The following is a 25,449-nucleotide window of genomic DNA, read 5'->3' as shown; positions in this document are numbered from 1 at the left end:
GTGCGTGAAGGCATTCACCTGCATGGCAGTATATCTAGTTTTTGCATATTTGAAATACATCATTTCAACAGGCGACTGCCTCATTTCCTGCCAGAGCTGAGTGGACCTGTCCTTGGTACTGAAATACTTCATGCGTGCGCATGCTCTCTCTCTCCCTCTCTCTCTCCCACTCTTTCTCTCTCACTCTCCCTCTCTCGCTCTCTCTGTATTTGCATTCAGCCAGTAGAGCTGCAGCACCAGGCATCTGTCTGACTCAGTTTGTTCTGTTGTACATTGTTGCACTGAAGCACCGCTGCATCGTCTCTCTTTACAGTTTTCTCAAGGAATTTTCAACCAAATTGTTGGAGAGCTGCGCATGTTTACACGGTCTGTCTCTGCAGGATTTTAACTTTCAGCACAGTAGTTGCTCCAAGTGCAGGAAACACAGCGCTGAGACTGGACAGTTTACTAACAGGTAAGAACAAACACAAATTATTTATCATGTAAATTAAGTGTTTGCATGTTGTATTTGCATATTTTCAAACACCTTTTATTCTGATGGGTTGTATGTTTGATGATGATGTTTGTTGCAGTTCATTGAGGCTTTGTTTTAAGTCGCACTTGTTACAGTTTCCTGTTCTGTATACACAGACATTCTGATATAGGCTTAAGCTATACTGTTACATATCAAAATATAACTAATATTCCTGTCAGTTGCACTATATTAGCTGAACATTAGGCTTACCTTAGCACACTGGATACTGCCACAAGATATACCATTGCATGGATGCACTGTAAGTCTAATGTAGGGTTGACATTGACATGTCACGAAAACTACACTAGTATTTTCAATGACAGTCACAAATGCCCCCTTGGAAAACAACTGTTCATTTTATCCAATAGCCTGCTCATTTGCAGAAAGGTTACTATAGGAGGTCACTGTACAAATGTATGATTGATGTTGGAACATTTCAGCACCAAGGACAGTCTAGATATAGTCTAGATAGTCTATTTTATTTTATATTGTGAGGAGGAAAAGGGGGCCTAAAGTGTGACTATTTTTCTTTTGTTTTCATCTAAATTTCTTCATATTAAAAGTCGGCCATTCATTTTATACAACGGACAAACTTGGCAAAGAGTGAAACCCAAAAGCAAAAAGGTTTGGAGTCTGGTGTGGTGATTTACATGTGAAGAAGGGCTCTATAGTCGCAACTTAATATACTTATAGTCATCACCCACAAATCTCACTGTGTTTACACAATAATAATGACTTGATTCATCATTTGATGATCGTTTTACTGGGAAGTGCAGCCCTCCGCACACTTGACAACTTTTCTAGGTTTATATCAAATCAAATATTCATGATTTTCATGTCCAGTTTTCCCACCTGGCTTTTTCTCAATTTTGGACAATTGTAAAGCAAATATATTTAGCAGAAATAACACTGCTGAGTATGGGTGGATTAGGAGGCAATGGGCTCCTGGGCACAGACATGCAGAGGGCCCTACCACCTCTCCTAAACAGGAGAAAGATAAAAAGACTTTATAGTTGTTCAGCCTCTTCTTCTTGTTGTTTTGCATTTCTTTGTAGCTGTTACACATCTCGCTGTGGTTTTGTGAGTCTTTTAGATTTTAGATTTTAAGTCAGTTTCTTTGGTAATTTTGAGTCTGTATTTGTTTGCATCTCTGTAATCATTTTGCATCTCTTTGTAGTAATTTTGTCTTTTGTTAGTCATTTTGTCTCTTTGTCATCACTTTGTCACTTTGTAGTCATTATGCATCCTGTTGTAGTCATTTTGTGTCCCTTTGAGCTGTTTTGCATCTATTTGTAACCATTTTGTGTCTCTTTGTAGTCATTTTGGGTCTCTTTGGAAATGTTTTGCATCTCTGTGTAACCATTTAGGGTCTCTTTGTAGTCATTTTGTGTCTATTTGTGATTAATTTGCCCCTTCTTGTAGTCATTGTGAGTCTTTTTTGTCTCTTTACAGCTGTATTGCATTCCTTATAGCAATTTTTTGTCTCTTTGTAGTGAAGACTGAGTATGTTTGCATATGTCTGTCTTGTAGCTATATGTTAGTTTAAGTGCAAAAATTTGCAGGTGAAAGTGACAGGGGCCTCTGACACTTTAGGCCCTGGGCCTGTGCATGATAGGCCTGTTCAGTATGCGATCCATGCTGCTGTGGCGCATCCAGCAGACTGTCACTATTTAGCAAGAAAGGTTAAAAAAACATAGTGCTGATAAGGACCGACAACAAGAAAGGAAGTGGATATGAAAAGAACCGAGCTATTGGCCTCTTCAGAGTGAGAGAGGTGACCTTGCAGGTGGACAAGCAGATTTTTGGATTGTTTATGTGAATAATTTCTGACCTTTCAAACCCTCTGGCAGGGCTTTCTTTCAGTCATTTTATTCCTGATTGTCTTGGAACAAATAAATACTGTACTTCAAGTACAGTGGAGGGTCATTTTAAGATTGATGCACAAATTTAGTCTAAAACCAAGTCTGATTTTATTATCTTAATACAAGCAACCATTCAAATAGCCTCTCACTGCAAGTATGCCCTCAAGCTGATTCCTCTCTCTGTCACTATCTATAGATCATTCATATGTGCGCTCAAAGGGATTTAAATTATCACCCTGTCACTGCACATGATGTCTTACCATGTGATCAGTCTGGAAAATTCCCACTGTCACTGACTTATGAATGCTTTTATGAATGTCTAACCCTTTTGAGGGATTTTGCTCGGAGTCACAGCTGTAAAATGTCAAAATCCAGTCTTGGATTTCAAATAATGTGAGCATTTGTATTCACAGTAACACGTTTAATGTCCTTCAGTCTGGAGGCTCAAACAGCTTAATTATTGAATCACACTTTATTCTTTTTGTGGCGGGTTGGCCAGAGTTAGCGTTGACATGGACTGAATTAGAATTTCTTTAGGCTATAACACTTTAATGTTGGAGAGGACGTGGAGAGGTCAAAGATTGAAAATATGACAAATTTAAGTGGAAAAATGTCCATACTGTTTACAAATGCATTCTGATTGATTTCAATCTACCTGCACGACAACCAAACAAAGATGTTATCGATTCCTCCAGTAACTTAGCTGCCCTGACATTTCATGAGCTGCTTCATCATGATGAGTAGATTTCCTCATGAATCTTTCCAGCTTTGTCAGAAAAACACTCCAACACATCATGTAGAGAAAGAGATGAAGCTTCTCCCTCCTCATCCTCTCTGTCCACAGATCATCCTCTCACATGCACCCTCTTCCCCTCCTTTCCTTTTTTCTCTGGTGAATTCTCAGACCACCACACACACCTCCAAGGCCCTGTGACTGTCATTAAATTAATTGAGGTGATTACATAAAACACACATTGTTGGGGATTTTTGTTGTGAATTTGTTTACATAACAACGTGTCTGAACGCTGCTCATTAATGATCTAAATAGACAAGAAATTCAGCACAGAGATGTTTTTTCGAATATATTGTATGCATGGTGCACATTACACTCTAAACGTGGGTTTGTTTGTTTAGCAAGAGATGAATGAAGCGGGGAGACCTGTATTTGCTGAGTATGACTTTTTTGCAGCAAAAACCAGGCAGGAGTTAAAATAGTGGCGTTTCATTCCATATGAAGTGAGGTTTCCTGAAGATAATGTTTCTATCAACTCAGAAATAATGCAACAATAATATCTATTTTAACTTTTAGTGATGGAGAAACTGTGGTTCATGATTGTAATTTTTATTGCCCTTATTATTGAAAGCTCTTATAATGACTACATATCGTACAGGACACAGCTGTTAGGCTTTAACCAGAACCAAGAAGTACAATCTCATCACACCAGTTTTAGCCTCATCGGCTTCCTGTTTGTTTTAGGATTGATTTTTACGATCTTATTGATGACCTTACAGGCTCTTCACGACGTGGCGCCAGATTATATTTCAGATCCCTTATGAACCCTTGCATAGTTTGAGATCCTCGGGCAGAGGTTTTTTGTGGTTCTATTACCTCTATTTTATTTTATTTATTAATTTTTATTTCATTATGTCTTGTGTATGTCTTTATTTGATAAAGAACACACTGGGTCTCCACATCCAACTTCCTCTAATTTTCTACCAGCAGTAAGACCTGCCTTTTCCCCCCTTTCTTCTCCTGCAGATTGCTTCTTGAAATTTTCCTAATTTTAACCACCACCACTGGAAGCTTCCACAGTTGTCGCCATGAGCGCGTGCAGCAGGAAGGCCCTGACATTGCTGAGCAGCGTCTTTGCAATCAGCGGCCTGGGGCTGCTTGGAATGGCGGTCAGCACCGACTACTGGCTGTACCTGGAGGAGGGCGTCATTATGCCTCTGAACCAGAGCCTCGACATCAAGACCTCGCTGCACTCCGGCCTCTGGAGAGTCTGCTTCCTGGCCGGTGAGTAATGAGTCTGAGGGTGTGTGGTTCTCTGTGTTCTAGTAATTCAGCAGTTTATCATGTGTAAATCAGGATGGTGACACAGATGTATGAAATGGTGTTTAGAGGGGAATTATCTTTGTTCGAGGATGTTACTTTTTTCAGAGTGCAGCGTCTAAACGTGGCACCACAAGTGAGATATATCATCACTGCATCAGCCAGCTTTGGCATTCACACAGAATGACATTCATAATTCCTACATCAGTGTGTGTGTGTGTGTGTGTGTGTGTGTGTGTGTGTGTGAGTAAGAGAGAGAGAAAGAGAGAGAGAGAAAGTGAGTGTGGAGTACAAGAGTCAGTGTGAGAGAACAGAGCAACACAGAAATAAGGTATTTGTATTTTTTTCTGGGTTTTTTTGCTGTTTTAATCACACACTATAAAACAAGGTGCATTCAGAGTAAAATAAGTCCTGCAACATAATTATACACACAAACTGGCACCTCAAGGTCCTCAGAGACAGATGTCATCTCATCCTGCAGCAAAATTAGCTGGTGCATGACTCCAGCTGGTGTCTGTGTATGTGACGATGCTGAAGTGATAATGATGACTGTAGCTGTCTTTGCAGGATGTGATGTAAGTCACACTTATGTGGGGGAAAAAAAGAAAAAAAATAATGAAAAATTAAAAGGGGAACCAGGCATCAAGGTCTGAAGGAGGGAGGTCTAAGCTAAATTTAAAAAAAAAATAGAATACAGTAACCTAATTTGGTAAAATCTAGGCGATTAAATACATTAGAAATAATTGCTTATATCATGTGTCATGATCCTAGGTTTTTGTTTGTAGTCCTATCTCTGGGACCTTGTTTTTTGGGGGGGCTTTTTTCCCCTTGTAAAAATCAGACACTATGCACTCATTTACATTTAAACTTTTTGAGACTGGGCGCTGAATCCTCAAAGTAGATATTATTTTTATAATTTTTATAACTGCCACACTGCCACAGCGTGTTGATCAGGGATGTTACAAAGGAAGCCCACGGGTGGAGTTAACTAAAAGTCACCACATAAAAACATAAACAGTGTATCCCAGCAGGGGGAGCCAATGTTTTTCCAAGCACAGAATCACAGTAATTTATCAATGCACACTTTAACATCATAAATATAAAATGTTTACTGGATAAACAAGAGTATGATTTTATAAAAAGCGAAAAAATTAAAGCTCCTCATTTAAACCATTAGGAATGAGGGTGTAAGGGTCCAGTATGTCTTTCTTTGGAGAAGAATTCTGTCTCTGTTGCTGCCTTTCTGTGGCATCTTCACTGTCTCTATGCCCATGAATTGCAGTTCACCCAAGCTGTGTTTTACATTATTGAAGTGTCTAGCCACAGATGATTTCTCATTGTGTTTTCTCACCTTAGTAACTGTCACCCCCTTGCTGATTTGTTTCACCTGTTTCTTGATTCCAAGTTTGTTCCTTGGTTTGTTTGTTCCTAGTAGCCCTATTGGTCCTCAAATTTTATCCAACTTAATGGCAGACCCACAGGCTACTGCAAGTGTGTAAGTGTGTTTTTGTTTTTTGTTTTTTTTGTGTTTGTTTTTCGATAGAAATCAAATGTCCGTTCACTACATTGCTGAGTTTTCCTAAGTTCACTAGCATTAATAAAATAGACACTGTTCCCCACCACAGAACCTAGACTTAATAGACAGATAATAATAATAATAATAATAATAACTTTATTTATATAGATACACTAACTGAAATTCACAATTTTCCTTGCACAATGACCATTCCATCTCCCAACATTTTGGTCACAGACTGACATCTCTGTATTTTGTACCCCTAAATGTTGAAAAAATGGTACAGACATGTACCTTTTTTTCAGTTTGGTACTTATATGTACCCTTTCAACCTAGAAAAAGTACATGATAGTATCTTATGGACGAACTATGACCCTTTGACTCTACATCAACAGCAGTACCTTAAAGCGCATAAATGTACAGCAGCTGTACCCCTCTTTCTGACAGTGCAGTATGGTAGCATGGGTATTATTGTATCAATATTGATTCAAGCTAAAAAAAAAAAAAAATAGAAGTATGACAGTCATGGCACAGTAGCCATACAAGATCATTCCAAGAGATAAGTCGGCACAGCTGCCAACCAAAAACACATGCCAGATTTTGAGAAAATAAAAACACTATATATCTTATGTGAGAAGCAATAGAGATGAGCCAGAGATAGAGATATAGTTAGAAAGATGAGGGAAAGACATTGTAGGGTTATATATGTAGGGATATTCATGGCACAGCGGCCATTAAAGATAACCAAACAGACATGTCAGCACAGCAGCCATGATAGATAATCAAACAGAACAGTCAGCACGGCGGCCAACCAAAAACACAACACAAACATGAATGTACCCCAACCGTACCCCTTTTTCTGACAGTGCAGTATGGTAGTATGGGTATTGGAACACACAGACAGCTTATGATGAAAACCAAAAAGAACAAATGCCCTACTTGCTTGAAGCGCTCACTATGTAGCAGCTCTATCTCGCTTGCCTACAGGTCCTGTGCGTCAATGTGTGTATTTTTGGTGTATATGTGTATGTAAAGACTGCAAGAGTGAAAAAAACAAATATCCCTATTGAGGGATTAATAATTAAAAATATATTTCTGTGTCAATATTGATTCAAGCTAAAATAAAAAATACAAAAGCATGACAGACAGTCATGGCATTGTGGCCATACAAGATCACTCCAAGAGATAAGTCAGCACAGCGGCCAACCAAAAGCAGATTTTAAGAAATTACAAACACTATATATCTTATGTGAGAGGCAAGAGAGATGAGTCAGAGATAGAGATAAATAGAGATGTAGTTGGAAAGATGAGGGAAAGACACTGTATGGTGATATATGGAGGGATAGTAATGGCACAGAGGCCTTTAAAGATAACCAAACACATATGTCAGCACGGCGGCCATGACAGATAATCAAACAGATCAGTCAGAACGTCAGCCAGCCAAAAACACCACACAAACATGGAAAATAAAAATGGCACTTACTTTTTGTAGACCTTACTGGGTGACAATAGCTTAGTCTGCAGGGACTTGACGTGGAAAATGGAGGATAGTGCCCTTGAGCAAGGCACTGAAGCTCTAACGGCTTGGAGCACTGAGTATGTGTCAGCTCCATCAGTCTAACATCTCTCTACAACTAATGCATGTCTACAGGGCCTGTGTGTGCATGTGTGTGTGTGTAATAAATATTAGTATCAGAGTGTAATATTCAATTTAGACCATTATTGTATCGTATAGATTTAACTAATAGATCCAAGCAGATAGACAACAGACAGTCATGGCGCGGCAGCCATGACAGATAATCAAATCAAATCAACCAAACAACACAAATCGCCACCTCAGCATGTGGTTCAATCTGGCTTATTTTTTAAAAGTTATTATTCTTATTCTGTGACAACACATTAACGTTATGTGAGGTGTTTCATAAAAGTTATATGTATTTTTTGGACTTTTTTATTTAGAAAACAAAACAGATTTAATTTTGTAATTTTTGCTATTTGGAATGCAAAACTTTGAAGCTCAATGTGTCAGAACGCAGATAGAAACTCAGAATTCTAAGGTGGCAAAATGTAAATGACACTTATATCTCACAGCAGAGATAGAGAGATAGAGAGGAGATATAAAGAGATATTCAGGGCACGGCGGCCATATAGATAAAGAGGGATTAGGAATAGAGATAGACAGAGTGATAGAGAGGTAAAAGAGATAAGGGATAGTTACAGAGATGAGAGATCAGTCAGCATAGCGGCCAACCAAAACCACAACTCAGACTTAAAGAAAATAAAAATGGCCCTTACTATTCGCAGATCTAGTTTGGCAGCAGTAGCTTAGTCTGGAGTGGGAACCAGAGGGTGCTGGGTTGGAGTCCAGAAGTCCAGCATGGACCATGTTATAGAGTGCGTACTGGTAGAAAGACAAAGAATAATGAGATATAGAGGGATAGTCATGGCACAGCTGCCAAAAACACAACACAGACATAAGGCCTATTCGCACCAGACTATTATTACCTAGAGACCTAATGTTATGTCAAAAATACCTCCCTACATCTGTGTTTCATGGAGCGTATTCGCACAAGATAAGCGATTACTGTGTTTTGCCCAAATTTACTGACAATATTATAATAACATTTGTAACACAATAAATGTATAATCATAAATTCATGGTTGATAATGAGGTTGGGTTTTTTTCTCTTAAAACCAGACAACTGATAAAGAAGTACTTACAAAACATTTCTTGATATAACAAACAAAATGTGTCTATTTAAAACTATGTACAATTAAAAGACACTTTAAATGAATGAATCCCCCCACCATGTCAGCTGAACACAAAAACAAAAAGGAAATATTCACTAAAATACATATATAAAGAAAAATGAAAACAGATTTTTTTAAAACACACAAATATATGTCATTATGTGTAATCATAGTTCATGAGTTAGAGTAGGATGTGTACAGAAATACAGGACACATTACGTCCTGTATTGATTTAATAGGGAATAGCACAATTTAATTTTAAATACGGGATGATTCCGTATTACTTTATTTGATAAACTGAAAATAGTGGGAATAAAACTATCTGGCAAATGTGGAATCCATCTCTGCAGTCATCTCAACCATCCAATTTCAGCAACAGGAAATACTCTTGGATTGTTTCAGTGCTTGAATGTCTCGCGGAGCTAAAATGCGTTGTAACGCTCTTTACTTGCATTGTAACAGGTGTAATATGGCCGAAATGTTATTAGTAATGCGTTGCATTACTGCGTTAGAGCAAAAAGTAATGCATTACTGTAACGGCGTTACTATTGTAATTCGTTAATTTAAACACTGCACTTCTGAAATACTCACCGAACGAGAAGGATTCCTTTAGAATGTTAGCGGTCCAGAATGTTAGCAAGTTAACGTTCCACCGAGCTAATGGTCCAGAAAGTTCCAGAAAGGTAATGGTCCACCTAGCTAACGTCCAGAAAGATAAGGATCCGCCGAGTTAATGGTCCAGAAAGTTCCAGAAAGGTAATGGTCCACCTAGCTAACGTCCAGAAAGATAAGGGTCCGCCGAGCTAATGGTCCAGAAAGTTCCTGAATTGAACAGTACGCCGAGCTAATGGTCGAGAAAGTTCCAGAAAGGTAATGGTCCACCTAGCTAACGTCCAGAAAGATAAGGGTCCGCTGAGCTAATGGTCCAAAAAGTTCCGGAAAGTTAACAGTCGGAGCAATATCTGGCGTTCCATAGCATGCGCTTGACGCTAGCCGCCTCTCACTGACATGCGCAGTAGGCGGGGTCTGTCTGAGTTACTACAGTTTATGCTTGTCCCATTAAAAAAAAAAAAAAAACATAGGTCTGGATATAAATGTATAACATTGGAGTTGATATAACTATAACTTTTTTATCCTGTTTTGGATGACATACTATACAATTATGTATTTTTGCTATTTAGGACAGTATATCACACTTTACTTTGTCATGCTATTTTGGATGACATAAAATGTAATGAATTTTTGATGCTATTTATATATTGCATTGTGTAGGCTACTATGAGTTTTCCATATTTTCCATATTTTGCTCCACAAACTATACTATGACTTTTTTATGCTATTTTGAAAATTGTTATACATACTATCCAGTCTGGATGACAAAGTCCCTGGATAATCCAGGGACAAAATTAGTTTTGTAATGATTTTTGATGATTTTTATTTCATAGTAGGCTGTGCCTTTTTTTATTTTTTTTAATGAATTATTTCATGACATAATGTACCATGAAAATTTGTATGACACTGTATACAAAGACTTTTTTATGATTTACTATACTATAACTGTTTCATCATTATTTTAAATTACTTTTTGAGACAAGCTATAATGTGACATTTGGGCTACCTTTTTGAACTTATTGTATATCCGTTTTTGTCTTTTTTGTTTTGTCAATGAGTTTTTCTTTTGGCATTCGACTGTTCTATTCTTAATTTAAGCCTTGTCTTAACATTTTTGTCTCTTTCCACTTCAGGTGAGGAGTCTGGTCGATGCTTCACCATTGCCTACATCATGCCCATGAACATCCAGTTGACTTCTGAGTCCACAGTCAATGTGCTTAGTGAGTAACCTTAGGCTTAATATCTGAAGGTGTTGTCTTGAGGTGGTTTATCTAATGAACCAGACAAATTTTTGAGGCAAAAACTTGTTTACTTTTTACAGAGTAGCTCAAAAGTCCTTCACTGTGACTAAGTTTCAAGGCTTTACTATAGAATCAGTCCAATGGTAAGTCACAGTAAAAAGCTCGCCCGAAGTGTCTAATACCACAGCTAAAGTGTGTTTCAGTACCTTGGTTAATGAAACTGAGGGCCACCAATCAAATGTCTGTATTTGAAGGGTTAAGAGTGAGAATGTTCACACCCATCTGTTGTATATCTTGTGGTGAAACAGCAGCTTTCCTCCTCTTCCTTTCCTCAGAAATGATCCGCTCAGCCACTCCATTCCCTCTGGTGAGCCTCTTCTTCATGTTCATCGGCTTCGTCCTTAACAACATCGGCCATGTCCGGCCTCACCGCACTATCCTAGCGTTTGTCTCTGGGATCTTTTTTATCCTCTCAGGTACACAGATCTTCTGTCCTCTCTTATCTCTGGTCATATTTCTGTTCTCTTTCCTTCTCTTGTTTGTCCAACCCTGGATTCAATATCTATTTCTTCGTCTCTCAGGCCTGGCTCTGGTGGTGGGTCTGGTGCTGTACATCTCCAGTATAAATGATGAAATGCTGAACAGGACTAAGAGCAGTGAGGCCTATTTTACATACAAGTACGGCTGGTCCTTTGCCTTTGCTGCCATATCTTTCCTGCTCACTGAGGTGAGAAACTGAATACAATTGATTTTTACAGCTATTTGGCGCTGCTTTGATAAAGACCTTTTGTATATCAATCACTCACTAGCAGAAGTGCTTCAAAAAACAATTTTGAATTTGGTGTTTTGAAGGATTATACTTTGGATTCACCAAAGTTGCACAATAACACATACAAACTAACTGGTCAAGGCAGTTGTAGACCAGCAGCTCTACTGTTTTTGTTAATGGTGTTGGTGTTTGAAGAGAGCATATATAAGTTTCACTTTAGTTCAGTTCCCTGTCTGAGAGCACTGTCTGGTTATGGAGGTTTGGGAAGTACTGCACATACAGCTAAATAAAAGACTTGGATTATACTGTGCGAGTTGTGTGAGAGTTTGTCAACACATGTTTTGAGATAGTTTTGCTGTTGTTAAACGCGGACCTTTATAACTTAAATTTCTCAAGAATGTTCTCTTTTTTGGATTCTCCATTCACCGTGAAGGCATGCGAGAATTCACAAATGAATTCAATGTTACACAGGGGAGTAATAGATATATAACTGATCATTTTGAGGGTAAAGTTTCCGTTAATATAGTATTGAGTCTGCCTTTGCTCTTAATGGCTGTAGGAATGTAATTACAATCATGAGTGTTCACTGCCCTCTAGAGAGAAACTGCAACATTACATTCATGTGTTGCAGTTGTACTGTTCATATGCTTAATTGTTGTTAATATCAATAATTAGCTATTGGTGCCATTGTGGTGTAAGGTAACTAACATAATCACAAATAAACTAGTGAAAACATTCAGTTAAGAGCTGTTTTAACCCTCTAACACCTAAATCGACCACAGTTTTCCCATGCTGCAATCAGACGCCTTTCACAAGCATTTAACCCTCAGAAACCTAAAACAAAAATGTTGGATTTCTTTTGAAAATATGGGGGAAAATATAATGAGCAAGTCAGCAAAAAAATGTCCCGTAAATTGCAAAAAAATGGTGAAAGGTTACAAGGCAAGTTCAAGTTTTTTTTATGCTTTTTGTTTTTTGTTTTTTTTTTTACTTTTTTCTCATTTTCAGGTAATTTTCCTGTAAATTTCTTGTTATTTGGGGGCCATTTCTTGTTAAGTTGCTCGCCAACTTTTTCCATGTTTTTGAAAGAAATCAAGACAACTTGCTCAGGTTTCGAAGGGTTAATAACAGTTTTGTACAATATGAGGTCATTATCATTTTCATTTACTTTAATCCATTGAATTTATTCCAATGTAATGTACTCTCTCTATTCACTGCAGAGTGCAGGCGTCATGTCTGTCTACCTGTTCATGAAGCGCTACACAGCAGAGGAGATCTACCCGCCTCGTCACCCCAGTTTCTACCGCCCCCGTCTCAGCAACTGCTCCGACCACTCAGGCCAGTTCCTCCACCCAGAGGCCTGGTCGAGGGGCAGAAGTCCTTCTGATATCTCGAGTGAAGCTTCACTCCAGATGAATGCCAGCTACCCCGCTCTCCTCAAATGCCCTGACTATGATCAGGTTTCTTCTTCACCCTGCTGAGAGGTCGCTCAACACAGTAAGAAGCCAACGCAAAGGTTACTACAGGGTCACACGGGGTCATAAGGCCATGAGTTTACTTCCTTTCAAGAAGAAGATACATCTTAAAAATATAACTGTGAGTTTGTTGTTTTTCCGGGAGAAAAATATGTGCACCTTTGACCCAAGGACTTTTAAGACACTTGTGGCTTTTTATAGAGTCACAGAGGCTCATTGGGAATTTGTTGTTGTAGCAGCACCTACATTTTTTTTAAAGATGGAGGAAAAGTGTAAAAAAAAACAACATGGTTTTTGTGTTACTCTTTCTAGAACTGTCTCAAAAAAAGTAAAAATCTGGTTTACAGTAGATTCAAATCGAAGTTTATTTGAAAGGGTAAAAATGCTGTGAGCTGTTTCTGTTTTGTGCATATCTCGGCTTCCCCATTCTGCAACAAAGTAACGCTCCTTAATCTGTAGGACCTTTTTGTTCTGTGGCAGAATTAATCATGTCACACAGCAAAAATTCACCTGAAAACAAACATTAGGCAAACCTGACACAGAGGCAGTCATTTGTGGTGCAATGAGAGGACAATCCATCACTTCTATAAAAACCACCAGATAGCGAGCAGGCAACGCTCCTGGAAAGAAAAGAGGCTGAAGAAGTCCTACCAACAAGCACCTGGCCTGCTGAAGTGTTGTTGGGTTCGCTTGACGTTTACTTGTTGCTGTTTTTTCTCTAACATCTTGACATCATAATGGTAAGCTGTGATAAAAATGTTAAATTCTCTGTATAAACTGAGCAGAGAGACCCAGGTGCACAAATATGCTTTTTACCATAATGTAGTGAGTTTTTAACTGGTGTATTATATCATTTTAAATTATTCAAGGTTGCCTCATTTACATGCTTGAATGTTGATAAATGTATATTGTCTCATTGTCCCAACATGACACTGCACACAACAATTTCTCTGGATTAATTAAACAGGTCATGATTTCTTTTTTTGGCACTTTGGTCATCACAAGCTGAGTGCCATCTAGTTCCATTACACTGATAGAGGCAGAGACATCTCTACGACCCAAATCTCCAACACTCAGCACCTCAATCAACCTCAACTATCTTCATTGATAAATAACACTAGAGGTAAGATAATGAATTAAAAAAAACATGTATTTTTGATTTTAGGGATGAATTATCCCTTTGAGCACTGTTTTACTCAGTATTGGTTTGGCAACACTGTGTTTTACTATTAAAATTGTTTGGTACAGCAAGACAATAGGCCTTTTCACCTGGCTCAGCTGTGTCCAATGATGCTGCTTGCACTTAATCAAGGTCTGCAGCCTGGAGTGTGAAAGCGGACACAGCAAAGGAACCAAGCACAGGGGGCGTCACAACCTGTACAATCCAACACAGTCCTGCTATAACATCCATCTTTCCAAACGTACTTAAGTTCAGTGCTAATGCTCAGTTTATGTTGACATTGTTGGAAATGTGTAAATAAAATTATTATTTATTAGGGCTGTAGTTAAGAGTGGTGCTGTACTGGACTGCTTTGTATTCAGAGGCAATTATGTGTTTTGTCCCAATTTACACACATGTGGGGACAACAAATACTTCCATACTACAACATATAATTGAATAAACACTCTGTGAACATTATAGGTATGAGAGGAGTGTATTTTGAGTGAGTGACGAAAAACAAAGCTACCTTTACTCAGACTGACCCCAAACCTTACCACAGCCTTTGCTCTAATCCTTCATAACCATCAAGTTCATAAGGTTTGTTTTTTATATACTTATATTTCTGATATTACTATTATGACTTAATCTATTACTTTTGTAGATATTTATTTCATTAACCAGTAGAGGGCGCTCTCTCCCCAGGTATTCTCCACATCTTCTCTCCTACCAAGATTTCTCTTAAGGACTCAATATGTTCTCCTTTACCTGTCCTGTATATTTAACATGCATTTGACCGGGTTGAATCACTCACTAATGCTCTGCGTGATCAACGATATTATACATTCAGAGAGTGTGTCACCATGCAAGAAATATGTGTATATTTCCTTAACGCAAGCGCATTTCTTATGCAAATAAGTAGGTCAAGACAAGCATCAATAATGAATACACTACACATCCGTGGTACGCTTCATGTATACTTTATATAGATACACGTAATGTACAACGTGACCGATAGCTTTTACAGAGAATATAAAAGTTAATGTAACTATAAGCCCACACAGGGCAGTAGAAGATAATATTCTGCCTTGACCACAAGGCTTTCATTTTATTTTACAATCATAGAAAACTACTGGTGTTTATAGTTTTTGACATCATCATTAATGATAGAATCATCATCATCATCATCATCATCATCATCATCATCATCATCATCATCATCATAACTAATATTACTTCACTATAATCATCATCATCAACATCAAACATCATTTTCACTATAATCTTTATCATCATCATAAAAAACAACCATCTTTCTCACTCGTCCGTCATGGCTTTTTAAAGAGCGTCATCACAGTTATTGACCAGTATCATCATCCCCATCATCCTCATCATGTTTTCTTATGATTATGTTTAAGGCTTTTGTAAAGAAGACCCTAAACTTCAGCTGATGCAAAACGTCTGCCTGTAGGCTCAAACATGTTACACAGAGTGTGCATACTACAACAAAGAGACCAGAAAACCTATACATTATATATACATACATAACTTAAGCATACATTGTTTAACATTTACAGGTAGTATTAAACCATTTCACAAATGAAAATAAATACAAAAATGATAGTTGGTTATATTTATATACTTTTTTAAAAAGAGAAACACAAAAGCAAGCAAGGGTTCTTTAGGAATACAAACCAAATGCAAACAGGATCACAACAATACATCGACCTTCACTGACATAGGCCATACACAAGAGAAAAAAAAAGCTTAATCGGACTGGTACCCTCTTGGGCCATTGCATGGCCATAAATAAAACCTGCCCTGTGGACTGTTTTAAGTGTAAATCCTTAAGATCTTTATGAAATCAAACCATGTGTTTGACACTATTTAAGGCTCAGCATTCACTCTGAAATAGCCTTTTAATGTATGTGCATTGTGGTGATACCTATCCAAATGTTAGTATGCACTGGTAGTGGTGGAGTCCGCCACTCCTCCTTCGCCTGTGCAAGAGGTTCACAGCAAACTATGCATGCACACTCCGCTGTGTTGGAGCTGTATTAAGTTACTTCTAAATGCAAACTTAACATTCCAAATTAAAAGCATTCAATTGTGAAACACTGGTTAGCTTTTGCTGTGAAGATATCAGTGAAATCAATTTTATTTGTCACTGAGGCTAGCACTAACCACGTGTACAAAACATGACAATGGTCATTTTTAGCTTAAAAAAAATCTGTTTTCCTCATAATGAGAATGAGCAGCTACAGTGAAGTGTTAGCTGAAGGTGACAGACTGTCACATTACTGTTGTAATTATCAGACTTCTTAATTAAAACAATGGAAGTTTGTTTGGCTGCACTGTAAAGGTATAACGGTTCCTGTTCTGTTGCAGTATTGACTCACGGCTGCTGAAGGAGTGTTTGCAATAGTATAACACCACACTTGCTGTCGTCGTCCTAAAACACGGTTGAGTCACAGAATCAAAAAGAATTGAAATCTTTAGGATTACAACTTTAAGTCCAAAAAGCAAGTTTCATCTCAAGCTTTGTCAAAAAAGCCCCTTTTCTACTCAACTAAACTAAAAAAGTATGCACATTTCAAAATTCTCTGCTCTGCACAAATAAATGAAATCAGCCCAGCTGACTTAAGACTGTAATGCTTGTTAGGATCCTAAATGTAAGCCAGCGCTGTTTTCTGAGGTTACTCTGAGCAGGGCTTCAGCCATGGCACCTGGAGAATTCAGCACCAGAGTGAGATGACGACACGGTCCAGGTGAGTTTATGTTGCACTGATTCACCCACCACCTCCAAAATATGTCCATCTGTCAACTTTTCCTACCTTACTTCCTCTAAACGTCTCTATTCACCCTCACCTTTTACTCCCTGTGAAGCTGACCATATGTCTGAACTCCGATTTTGAATCACAACTTCTTCATAAAGCACAGTGGAGGGAACACTGTAGATGCTGTGTGCGTTGATAGCATGCACACTGCTGCACACACACGCGCGCGCGCGTGCGCGCACACACACACACACACATACAAACACAAACATATTGGTCTATAATAACCCACATGCATGCATGTGCACCTGAAACATGGCAGTTGTGCTTTAGGGAGACCTAGAAACATGTTATGACCATGAATGGGGGAGGTAGGGGGTGTTTATGAGATGGAGGAGAAACAAACTGGCTGGTTGGTTGTTCATGTGCCGCTCCATGCAACAAACCATGTATTTTCTGTTTTGCTGGCGCTGTGCTGTTCCCTCAGTTGTGTGATATCTCCCAAGCAAGTGCACACAGACGTCCAGGGGAGAAACCGAGGTTTGTCTTCGGGGTCAAAGTCGTTTTGACAGTAATTTCTGTGGTGAACCAGCTTTGGAGTGTGTCTGTGGTTTACGTGTTCATGAACTGAAGGAGAGAAAGATGGAGAAGCTGGAGAAGATTGTCCCTCTTCACTTCTTGTTGGCGATGCGTCTCTTCCTGGTGGCCAGCATATCGTAGAATGGGTCTCTGCTAATGCTGGCCCTGGAGAAGAAGCCAATCAAAGGACAGCGATGAAATAAATAATAAGGCCACATGAGAGGAGGGTCTCCAGCATCTTTGATATGGAAATGTAGGCACATTTATACAAACCAGTGCCTTAACTAGATAAAAAAAAAAGAAAAAAGTTTGTGCAGTGACCTAGTTTGGTTTCCATGGTTTCTGAAGAGGCACCCCCCCCCACCTCCCAAGTTTTTTCGTGGTACTCCAGTTTGCTGGAACCTCATCCAGAACTCATAGTAAAACACACAATCACACACTCACCCATGCACTATTCTGCATGTCTAAAGGTCTAAAGGAGGGCGAACAAAGGTGCTCAAAATTATTGACTCTTCTGCGCTCCCGTTTTTTCAGAGCTGGAGAACACAGCGCACAATGAGAGCGAGTGAGTCAAGAAGCCATTTGGGCTTTTCTGAGGAGCCCAGTTTCACGGCTGCTAAATCCTGTTAGCACCAGCACAAAGCAAGAAGAGGCTCAACCCCCCACTGCGGATATCTCTGATTCCCTTTACAACGCCACGCGCGGAAGAAAGAGTCTGTATAAGATGACTATCCCGCTCCTTCATACTGCTCATTGTCATTTTACACAACCCAATTTCAGGAAACAAAAACTCCACTGAAGGGTGATCAAATCCAAGCAAGCCAGCCGTGACAAATTCAAAATAACATCCCCATCATTTCTGTCCTTAAAAATATGTCGAGTGGGAAATACAAAATATAGAAATACTACAACATACGTTTACTATCGCATGGTATTAATTTATGAACCTGCTTTCTCAATTGACCCACTTGGTCCACCATCATCTGGGTCTGTGGGTTTGTGAGTCAAGATAAGCAGATACAGCATTGCCTCTGTGATCATCTCTGCTTTAGAAGAGGGGGAAAATCATCATTTCCATAAAACGCCTTTTATCTCCCCAGACCCCGAGTCCTCTTGGACCCCTCTGGTGAAGCACAAGCTGCGGCTCGTTAGCTTCCCTGGCTGCGAGTACGTCAGCCCAGTTTGGAGCTGCCTCTCCTGGATAGGTTTACTGGGTTTGCTGGCTCACCCCTGGGCTGCTATAAGCAGTGACTAATCCCCCATCACTTCCCCAGTGAATACTCTTTGAGAGTATGGAGAGAGGGAGGAGGGGGGGATTGCACTATATTACAGTATACAAGTGTTCTGTTCTGCTGAGCCAACTCTCTTTGACATTGCACCATCTTCTATGCAGGCGATTATAGAGCAACATTTAGGTCACCAACAGCAAGGTTATTATTACTGAGAGCTTTGTATGGTATGTGGCAGAAAGCAAACAAGCTGTTGTTCTCTGATTTACTATCTAAATCAAATCTTGTAATGACATTCTCAGGATAGATTTAGGTGCTTTTAAAACCCATGTCAGTGTATTTCCTGGGTCTCTCCTACATCGGCATTGCTCTTATAGTCCTTTTGCACTGCCTGAAACTTAAGAAAATATAGGCCTACTATATATTGACCCATGTAAAAATAAAGAAGCGAAAGCCTACGCTATGCTACAGACAGTTCACATGGGAGGCAGGTTTACTCCCAATGTGAATATTATACATTGTTGACTGTTGTCAGCCAGCCTCTGTACAAATGGGGTAGCTTCTTGGAGCTATATATAAATATATATATATATTTATAAAAAAAAACATGTTTCTTAAAATGTCAGACTTTTGCTTTAACTTATCAGGGGTCTTACTTGATGGATTTAATCCACTCCTCTTTCTCTTCCGGCGTGGGCGCTGATATCCTGTATACCACATGGTTACCCTCGACAACACGCCCATCTGCCTCCGTCTTGCAGGCTTTGATCACCTGGCCCTTGTGATTTGGGTTGTAGAGCTCAAAACAGTTCTGGAGAACAGAAAACGAGCCGAACATCGATAATGTGCTACTGTGAGAGTTACTGTGAGATTTGACTGCACTCTGACCAAGAAATTCAATTACAATTTAAACATCTAATACACATGATAACAGGAGAAAAGACACTTGATGTATGATCTTAGGGTGAGGTCTCTAATGAGGCTACACTCACAGGTTTCCTGGGCTCCTCCACCTCCCTGATGCTGAGATTCTCCAGTGGGATGATCCCACGAGGCTCCTTGTCCTAAAGGAGAGAGGGATGAGATAAAGAAAAATGAGAAGACGGAGAAAAACAACCATTTAATATAAAAAGAGAGCAATTGGTAGCAAGCAAACAAGAAAGAATCAAAAAGTGGGTAAAGATGAAGAAAGTGGTGCATTTTAGAATCAAAAACTGACAGTAAAGACAAGAACAAAAGAAACAGACACAATAAAAAAGGAAAGAGGACTGAAGAGGAAAAACAAGGATAAAATCTCCTGTGACATGTTTTGTATGTCTCGCCCTCGCTGCTCTTTAACGGAGCAGATATTGTGTGTGTGTGGAGCAGTCCGACCAGAGGACGGGACATAATGATAGTGTCCTGAATGATAATACCAGAGTAGAGAGAGGACAGTGCTGATGTAGCAGCTAGCAGGGACATTGAGGCAATGATAAAAATCTTAAATGACGCACATTTAAGCTCATTCTTACAGAGAGCGGCACTATGGATTGACAATCACAAAAACACATGGAGCCAATTTTTTTTAAAAATACAGTTGAAGAAACATTTATTGTTATGAGATTTTTCCATTGGATTTTGGATAACTGCAGAAAACAAACTCTGTTGCAAATAAACATTTATGATACCTGCATGTTTTGTTAAGCAAAATAGTCTTCACAAATGAACACCTTTTTTAGGATTTTTGAAGCCTAGGTGCAATCACCGAAAGTAAAAAGCTATTGCTAGGCTATAAAAACCTACACTACGGTTGCATCGTCACCTCTACGAGGCTGTAAAGCCGTGTTCTGTGTGGTTCGGTGGGATGACGTTCTGTAGTCTCATTTAGCCACTTGTTAGCAACCACCTTTTTAAAGACACAAAAGCTTCAAAGTTTGCAAGTGGGGTCTATCACGGGCCTTCTACCAGTTTTACATGCCCGGAAGACCTTTAATGGGAGGCGCCCAGGAGGCATCCTGATCAGATGCCCAAACCATCTTAACTGGCGCCCCTTTGGATGTGAGGGCGCAGAGACTCTACTTCGAGCTCCCTCTAGATGTTTGACCTCCTCAACCAATCTCTAAGGCTGAGTCCAGTCATCCAACGAAGGAAACTCATTTCGGCCGCTTGTATCCGTGTTCACGTTCTTTCGGTCACTACCCAAAGGTCATCAGCACAGATCAGGGTTGGAACCAGATACATCTATGTTTGAAATTACCATTTGAAACATGTACAAACATTTGAATATTTGAGGGTGAGGATTTTTTAGCACCATTGCTTTTCTCTCTCTTTCCTTAACAATTGTTCTTTGGATTTTTTTTTTTTACAAAAAACTCTTTCTTCCAAAAATGCTTTTTTAAAATTTTTTTTAGAAGGACTATTTTCCTGGGAAGAACCTCAGTCCTTATTTCTTGGAGCGTTAATCCCCCCCCCCCATTATTAAAATACCAGGATTTGTTATGGCACCCCCAAATTCTGAAACATCCTCACTGGCTTTGGAAACCAGCAAATATTCATTTTATATTTTCTTCATCTGTAGACGCACAAACAAAGCAAAGAGACACTTTACTTATCAAAACATCATCTTAGTTTGACACTCACTGTTGTGTATTCGAAGTAGTAGAGGCAGTTGTCAGTCAAGATAAACCATCTTCTCTTCCAGGTTTTCACTCGGCCCCCTGACAGGAAGAGGAAGAGAAGACAGGAAGTCACAAAAAAGGCCAAAGTGACAGACTGGCCGTCTCCAATCAGGAAAAAGAACCGGGATGTGACACTCATTAACGCAGCCAACCCTCATCCACTGTTTTCTTACTCTGGAGCGCAATAAGATTACATAGACATTATAAAGTAACGGGGCAGAGTGGGCCTATACCAATCAGTATGTTGGTAGTTCAATTCCTGTCCTTGCAGTCTACATGTCAAAGCATCCTTGGGCAAAATACTGAACGCTAAAATGCTCCCAGAGGCTGAGCCATTGCTGTGTGAGTGCGTGTGGGTGCTTCTCTGATGAACAGGTGGCACATTTTATTTTATGTATGAATGTGTGTATGAATGGATGAATGGTGCCTATGTTTTAAAGAGCTGTGAGTGGTCGCTAAGACTACATAGATGCAGTCCATTTACCATATTGTATGGATATTTGCTGCAAACTCAAATCTCGATACCTCCAGATATTAAACTATTGATAAAAATGGTATTACAAAATCCATCAGGACCAAGAGGCAACCTCTGGGGCTGAAAATGTGGAGTGCAAAAAGCTGCAGTTCTTTAAATATCCACTTGAGGCTGGCTCCAGTAGCAAGCCAGTCCCCATAGACACTCATGTCAAAATGCCCAACTTTACAGCAGAAACAAACATGTTTATAGCCTGGGTCTGCAGCTAATTCTAATGCTCATGTCAACTGTACAGGGGTGAAGTACTTTATAACTCAACAGTTTAAATGTTATCGAGGCTTAAAGTTACACATAATTAAGGGCAGGGGTGCTTGCGAGACAGGCTGTCCGCCAGTACTGTCCTCTGCTTCTCAGTCAGATCCCCTCGCGCCTCCCTGCATTGCAGAGAAAGTTCACTTTGACTTTCAGAAATATGCAGGCAAGCCAGTTTGAAGAAAACCGAAATGTATGTGATAACAATCAAGCGCCGCTATCTCTCCTAACTTTAAGCTTTTTTAAATGATGACTCAGACAACTGATAAATTATTGCTGACTTTGCTTATTCATTTTTTAAAGGCGACAAGATAAAACCCTCGTTGGCTTGTAAAGAGGGGAGCAAACAGCCCTTGATATGAACCTAATGTGGCACCTAAAGCACCCCTGAAGGAACACACATGTAGACATGTAAGCACAAAATCACACAAACAAACCATCCCCAAGAGCAAGTTCACCACCTCACGTGTTGCAAACTACAAAAAAAAGCATAGACAGCGCAAGCACAAGTGTCCAACAAGCTGGTCTGAAGCAGAATTCAGCCTCTGGCAGCGACTGCAGTCTGAGGAAAACAACACTGCTGGTGGGAGACACGTGCAGGCTGTGAAAAAGACATTCGAACACAAACCTGAGCTCACACACACATGCACAAAACATGACGACGTGCACATGAGCACTTTCTGATCATTTCCTGCGTGTGTGCTTTGACCTAACATTCCTGATTAGTTCCTCTCAACACTAACCATCCCTTTTGGTCACAACACTTTTCACTGCAGCATTTCCTTCCTGTTTTCATGGCGCCTCACATGTGAGCCTATATGGGCCACATATAATTACAAAAGCTACGGGTTTCCTTACATTTCAATAGACTCTGGCTATTGAATTAGCGTGGCCAAATTTCCGCTCAGCGTAGAGAGAGATTTGCTAAAAAAGGCAATTATTCCTTCACATCCTCCGGGGTTTATTTTTAGAGAGTTAAATTAGAAATATTATAGCGAGAACTGGTGCGGGAAATGGCTCCAGGGAGGAACCGTACTAGAATGTAATCATGTTAGGTCTGTGAGCCACAATGGGGCTATTTGCATTCGTACTCACTAGTTTGATGAGACTAAAGAGACGTTACAGAGCGGGAGAGGAATGTGCAGGGCAGAGCCAGGTGTGTGTGTGAATATATAAAACGGATCACCTGCAGTGCACTTGTACTTTAACCTTAGACAAACAGTATCAAGGCTATTAAACTGTCTCACGTTCAATAATAAATCCAACAATCAAACAATTATTCAAAGTGCTGAAGAAAGAATGTAAACCGATGTCTTTAATGCAGTGTGAACTGCAGAGCGAGGGAGTGAGGTCCAAATCAAAAACATGTGTAAACAAACGGCAAAAAAAAAAAAAAAACTAGAAATAAGACCAAAAACTGTATTACCTCATTGGGAAAGCATACAACCACATCCAATCCCTGGCACACACACACACAAACTCACACAGAGCAAATAATTACAGTGTGAGTTCTTTTCCAAATTACATTAACATAGTTGGAATATTTATCTATAGTATAATCTGTGAGAAATACAAGGTTAGGTGTCTCTTACCCCAAAAATCTTACAAAGACAGCTTTCAGCTAGCCTGAAAGATCCAGTGGTATATAATTTTATCTTTCACATATCCATAGATATCTGGAAAATATCTCATCTGTCACATATGCTTCTGGATATTGTCCGTATACATATTCTATAAGATGCCTGTCATATATATTTCATGAATATTGCACGGATAGATGTCATGATTCCAGATTTTTAGGAGTCCAATCCTGTTTAGTGTGCGTGTGTGTACACTCTTTGTTTAGACTTTCTGTTTTTGTCGTAATTTCAATATAGCAATGAAAATACTGTCTCACAGAGCAAATGTGAAAGTTTTCTGAACATTTTGATTGCTGTTTACATACTTAAATATACAATATAAATATACTCACTGCTTATGGACATTCTTTGGGTGACCACTATAGCTCCTTTTAGGTCAATTCCAATAGAGTGGTGAAGGGATGACGTATTTTTGTAGGCCAACCAGGAAGTTGGAACGGACTGGTTCCCTTGTCAAAAACCTTATGGGATTTTTGAATGGGATTTGCGATTATCGGCAAAAAAAAGGTTTTTTAGACTTACACGCTTTGTTCAGCATGATATCTTCACAGATGAACACCACTTTTGTATGTTTTGAAGAGTAAATGAAATAGCCAGAAGCAAAAAGCTGTTGTTAGGCTATACACGAACTACATCGTCACACGACTTAAACGTCACAACTACAAACACTGTAAAAACACATTAAAACACAATTGAAAAATATTATAAAAACATAAATCTACAAGTTAGAATGTAACTGTAAAGCTGTAAAGGCGGAGAGGTGGGTTTAATGAGTTTCTGTGTCCGTTGTGATGATGTCTAACATCCCCGACAAACACTCTAGTCCCATTATCTACTTGTTAGCAACCGCCTTTTTTAAAAGTAAAATGTTAAAAGTTAAAAAATTGGGTTTAAGCAGAAGTACTTTATGTTGCAGAATAAAATGTCTCAATATCTTTAGCCTGTGTTAACCACAGACCTCATTTAAGGCATTTTACAGAAAACCCATTCAAAAAACCCATAGACTCGAAGACGAGGGAACCGGCATTGCTAAAAGGCTAACAGACTTCCGTGTTTTAGGACTCATTACTTCACTTCTCTATGGTATACATTTATATCCAGATGTGTAGATGTGTTTTTTTTTTTTAGACAAGTATAAACATGGTGTAAACTGCCCGGTAACTCAGACTGACGGATAGCCTCACGTGCATGCTATGGAAGGCCAGATTTTGAACGTTCCAACTGTTAACCTTCTGGAACTTTCAGGACCCTTAGCTCTACGGACTACTAACTTGGTGGAACTTTCTGGACCGCTTGCGTTCTAAAGGAACCCTTCTCATTTGGTGAGTATTTCAAAAATCTGACAACATTTTCGGTGTCATTAAAGCAGTTAAAAAGGCTGTATTATTTTTTTCTTTTACATGTATTACTGATGTATTTGAAGACATAATGTTATACAGTGTGGAAAATTGTTTCTCTGTGATTGGAAAACTACTATATTTCGGACAATTTGATACAGTTTTTAGCAATTTCAGCACGACTGACGTGAGCGCACTTGATGCGGTACTGCGTCATGGTTAAGCTAACGCTGGATAGGTAGCTAACGAGCTAATGTAACTTTGAAATAGCACTCGCTAATGGTGGTGCAAAAGTAGGAAACTCTCAATAAAAAACGTGGGGTTTCTCTCACGTTCAGTGTGCCTGATGCGTGTTCCGGCCGCTGGCGTTGAGAGCCTCTCCTAACTTGTTGTCACCAGCTCTGTGAGACATGCCAGCATTGAAACTATCCCGCGACCAGAGTATTTCGTGTTGCTAACCACCTTTCCTTGACCTCCCAAGAAAACGTCAC

General features: G+C 39.3%; 2 protein-coding genes across 3 annotated transcripts in view; one reads left to right on the top strand and one right to left on the bottom strand.

The window, feature by feature from the left end:
* Positions 1-230: 230 nt before the first annotated feature.
* Positions 231-14,817, top strand: cacng5b (calcium voltage-gated channel auxiliary subunit gamma 5b). Its single transcript, XM_088069231.1, has 6 exons — positions 231-454; positions 4,136-4,393; positions 10,442-10,528; positions 10,885-11,025; positions 11,131-11,276; positions 12,539-14,817. Exons 2-6 carry the CDS (start codon positions 4,198-4,200, stop codon positions 12,797-12,799), a joined length of 831 nt encoding a protein of 276 aa, XP_087925357.1. The 5' UTR covers positions 231-454; positions 4,136-4,197; the 3' UTR covers positions 12,800-14,817.
* A 99-nt stretch (positions 14,818-14,916) lies between these two features.
* cyth3b (cytohesin 3b) overlaps positions 14,917-25,449 on the bottom strand; it is a 48,694-nt gene continuing 38,161 nt past the window's right edge. For both annotated transcript variants that reach the window (XM_042504656.2, XM_042504657.2), the window contains exons 10-13: positions 21,157-21,233; positions 19,530-19,601; positions 19,194-19,348; positions 14,917-17,473 (exon numbers count right to left, since the gene is read on the bottom strand). In XM_042504656.2, coding sequence (XP_042360590.1) covers positions 17,401-17,473; positions 19,194-19,348; positions 19,530-19,601; positions 21,157-21,233 — 377 coding nt within the window. In that variant the 3' untranslated portion in view covers positions 14,917-17,400. The remainder of the gene's footprint in view (positions 17,474-19,193; positions 19,349-19,529; positions 19,602-21,156; positions 21,234-25,449) is intronic.

The sequence above is a fragment of the Plectropomus leopardus genome, chromosome 18 (genome assembly GCF_026936395.1).
Source record: "Plectropomus leopardus strain MGB_pleo_1.0 chromosome 18, ASM2693639v1, whole genome shotgun sequence".
Taxonomy (NCBI): domain Eukaryota; kingdom Metazoa; phylum Chordata; class Actinopteri; order Perciformes; family Serranidae; genus Plectropomus; species Plectropomus leopardus.
Note: the sequence above shows the minus strand (reverse complement) of the source record. Positions and strands in the feature narration are given on the sequence as shown.